Here is a 4,051-nt window from a genome sequence, read left to right on the forward strand (position 1 = left end):
ATTAAGACAAATAAATTTAGTATTTAACTATTCAAACAAATACTATACTGTTGAAATACTAGCAAGAGATATATTAAAAAAAACTTAGTTAAGTCGTTTTAGAAATGAAAAAAAAAAAAACTACCATTTATACCTATGAATTTTATGAATACTAATAAAAATATTCGTAGAAGACGGAAAGTGACTTTGTACCCATGAAAGGTTGGGTCCGTCTGTCGATAGTATTCAGATGTTATTAACTTGTTTGCTCCGTTAACTTAAAGACCAACATGGCACGTTAAGTGCTTACTTGGCTATAAGACAACAATCTGACATTAATGCCCATGATTGTTAATATATTTGATATCTGTGACATTGGATATAACACAAATTTGACAAAACAAGACGTATAAATGTCATGAATTCACAAATTTACCCGAAAATCTGGTATTGTACACTAAGGCTAGCTACGTTTATTTTTGAGAACAGGATAAGACAAGACATTAAAAATAAGACATAAAGGATAGAGACACAGAATTTAGTGTTCCTAGATTCTATTTGGTAATAAAATAGAACAAATTATGAAAATATAATTTATTCTTTTTTTTCATTCAAAAAATTTGAGAAAAAAAATATAATAATAAAAAGTATAATTATGAAAAATTAACAAGAATAATAACAAAAAATGAAAAATAAGTTGTGTCCCTCGTTAGTGTCTTTGTGTCCTTCCTATCAGGATGGACATAAAATATACTAAATTCAATGTCACTGGACACAATATCTCTGTCAATGTCTTCTTTGCCAAACACGATTTTATGTCTTTGTGTCTCTGTATCCCTGTTTCAGTATCCTATCTTTGTAAACAAACGCAGCCTAAATAATAAAAATGTGACCTGAAAATAGAACTAAATAAAAGGCGTTCATTCCATATGCTATAATAAACTTTGAAATAATTTTAACATAAGCATTTGTTAACAAAAGTTTCAAAACAAGTCTACGAGTTTGATGTGAAAGTAGCAAATCCAAATTACCTAAAAGTACTAATACAAACCATAAACATGAAAGCATCAGGTAGTGCAATATAAGCAATAGGCGTAAGTTACAAAAAAAAAACCATAGTATCAGAGTTTGAAAGCTCTCATTACAGTGAGTCTTTGATAAAAAAAAACAAAGTCAAACTAGAAAATCCTATTTGTTGGGTGTGGAGTTGCTGCTGCCACTAGAATCCTATTGTTGTTGCCACTTGAAGATGTTCCTGGATTGGTGGGCGAAATTCAGGTATTGGCCATCTGCAGTGAGTCCTTACAGTGAGTCCTTGATAAAAAAAAAAACTTATATTAGATGAATTTAAAGCTAATGCTTAGCATCTGCAGCCTCTAAAGTCTCTTCCCAATACATCTCTTGCTCTCTGGCAGCATCCTCATCAAGATCATCAACAGTCATACCTTCAGTTATTGCTGTTGCACCCTGATGCTAACTACCGCTACCTGCTGCAGCTTCTCCGCTAGTCATAATTTTTTTCTTCTTGTCACATTCTCTTCTGTTATGACCAGAGTACTAAATGAAATCAATTAAAGTTGCTAAATAAAAATCAGATCAATTAAAATAGCTAAATGAATAAGAGTATTGAATAAAAATAAACAATTAACCTTACTAAATGAAAATAAGACTAAAATTTAGTTCTGAAATCAATTAAAATTTATAAATGAAAATCAGATCAATTAAAATAGCTAAATGACTTAAGAGTATTGAATAAAAACAAACAATTAACCATACTAAATAAAAATTAGATCAATTAAAGTAGCTAAATAACTAAGAGTACTGAATAAAAATAAACAATTAACTTTACTAAGTTTTAATCAATTACTAAATAAAAACAATTTGGAATGAAAACAACATAATCAACCATTTTTACCTTTTGCATGTCCGACATCAGGTTAAAGCCATTTGCTACATGGTCACTGTCATCATCTTGTAGGACAAGAACCATTTTCAATTATTCTTATTTTCTGACTCAACAATTGCATATGCTATTGAGATGATATGATTATTTGCATCGGCTCCAATAGCAGTAAATAGCTGGCCTCCGTAGTATCCTCTTAGAAATATGTCATCTAGTCCTATAAAAGGTCGACAATCTTCAATGAAACCTCTCTTGCATGCATTTAGACAAATATAAACTTTCTTAAATAAGAAACTCTCCAACCCAAGCAGGAGAAGTATGTATCTTTACTGTACTCCCTGAATTTGTCTTCAATATCTCAGTAAAATAGTCACGAAACCTAAGTATCTTTACTGTACTCCCTGGATTTGTCTTCAATCATCAAAAAGTGAATAAATCATCAATAAACATTATCAGTTTATAATATTACCCATCACCCATTTGTTTTCCAAATTAAGAAGACATGAATAAAATATCAAAAAATGAACAAACCATAAAAATACACCTATTATTTTTTCAAATTTTTTTTAAACTGAAACACAACCCCCACAGTGACATACTCTATACGATCAGTGAAACGAAAAGCTCTAACTTCAGTTAACAATTTCATGGTGAAAGAGTTCCGTGAAAGGAAAAATTGTTAACTAAAATGAAAAATTGGACACTAGCAATATAGGAAGGTGGCTTACCTCTCATTGTGGAAGTGATGACTGTCTTCCAATCATCTTGACACACCCACGCCACGAAAGGATCACTACCGGACCATGATTGTAGATTTTGGAGTGGCCGCCTTCAATTTTTCAGATCAGTTTTGTTGGAGTCCAGTAGGTGGTTCACGTCTCTCTCTGCTAGGGCATGCATAAGAGTGGTGAGGAAGAAGATGAAATGGTGCGGAGTGACCTCTAACTTTTCTCTCTCCCTTTCCTATATTCACTTAGAACGTTCTTAAAAAAATAAAAAAAATAAAAATCAAAAGTAGGTAAGCATTTAACGTGTCATATTGGTCTTTAAGTTAATGGAGCAAATGAATTAATAATGTATACTATCAATAGACGGACTCAACCTTTCATGAGCACAAAATCACTTTCTGTCTTCTATGGATACTTTTATTAAAGTTCATAAATTCATAGGTATAAATGGTAGTTTTTCCTTTTAGAATTTAAAGATTAAACTAACTAATTTATTATTATAAAATAATGAAAAATGCTAGGGGGCCAGCAACATTTGGGATTTATAGCCATTAAATAGCCATCAATGAGGTTTTTAATGGTGAGAGATTAATGTGAGATTTCATCCAATGGGTCACTCTTCTTTGATGGTTACATGCTGGCTAGAATGTGATAAAATTGCTGGTCCCCTAAACTTTTCCTAAAATAATTTTAAAAAATATATATACTAGAATAAATAAATAATTGTAATATAGTACCCGATTCTTAATTGCCATACAATCATTGAATCATACATGACCTCAACCGTAATTGGGTCTAAACTGTGGCAACAAAAAGTAAGCTCAATAAGCTGCGTGTAGACCAACACTAACAGAGTCAACCAATTTCCTTTCCCCGAATCAAATATGACTTCCTCCACCACCAGAAACCAATATAGGGTTAATCCCTACAGAACAAGGATGTATGATGTGTTCATCAGTGTCAGTCGCCAACACCCTCATCGTCAACACTTCGCTTCACGCCTCTGTGGCGCTCTCATAGATGCTGGGGTACATGTTTGTGACGAGATACTTCTTAGAACAGGAGACTTTGTCTTTTCCCAGAGTGTGGGTGTACCGGCCGGAATCGAAGGTTCCAGAGTTTCTGTCATCATCTTCACAAAAGAATACTTGGATTCAGCATGGTGTTTCCAAGAGCTACTGAAAATTATGGAGTGTCGAAGTAGCAAGGCTCAGGTGGTTGTTCCAGTGTTCTGCGGTGTAGATCCGTCAGAAGTAAGGGATTATTCTGGTCACTTTGGAAGAGTTATGACTTCTCTTGATGGAAAATCAACACCGCGGCCGTGCCATGTTACCACGCTTCAAGAAGCCGCTGACATTTCACCAAGTTTTGTGACAGTTTCCGGGTAATCAAATACACTGTATATTTGTTGTTTTTCATTAATTTACTTTGCAAATATAAT

General features: G+C 33.1%; 1 protein-coding gene across 1 annotated transcript in view; it reads left to right on the forward strand.

Moving 5' to 3' along the window:
* Positions 3,368-4,051, forward strand: part of LOC107625700 (disease resistance protein TAO1) — a 14,150-nt gene continuing 13,466 nt past the window's right edge. Inside the window, exon 1 of the mRNA XM_021116163.1 lies at positions 3,368-3,994. Within this exon, the coding sequence (XP_020971822.1) occupies positions 3,495-3,994 (500 nt within the window). The 5' untranslated portion in view covers positions 3,368-3,494. The remainder of the gene's footprint in view (positions 3,995-4,051) is intronic.

Source organism: Arachis ipaensis, chromosome B02 (genome assembly GCF_000816755.2).
Source record: "Arachis ipaensis cultivar K30076 chromosome B02, Araip1.1, whole genome shotgun sequence".
NCBI classification, from domain to species: domain Eukaryota; kingdom Viridiplantae; phylum Streptophyta; class Magnoliopsida; order Fabales; family Fabaceae; genus Arachis; species Arachis ipaensis.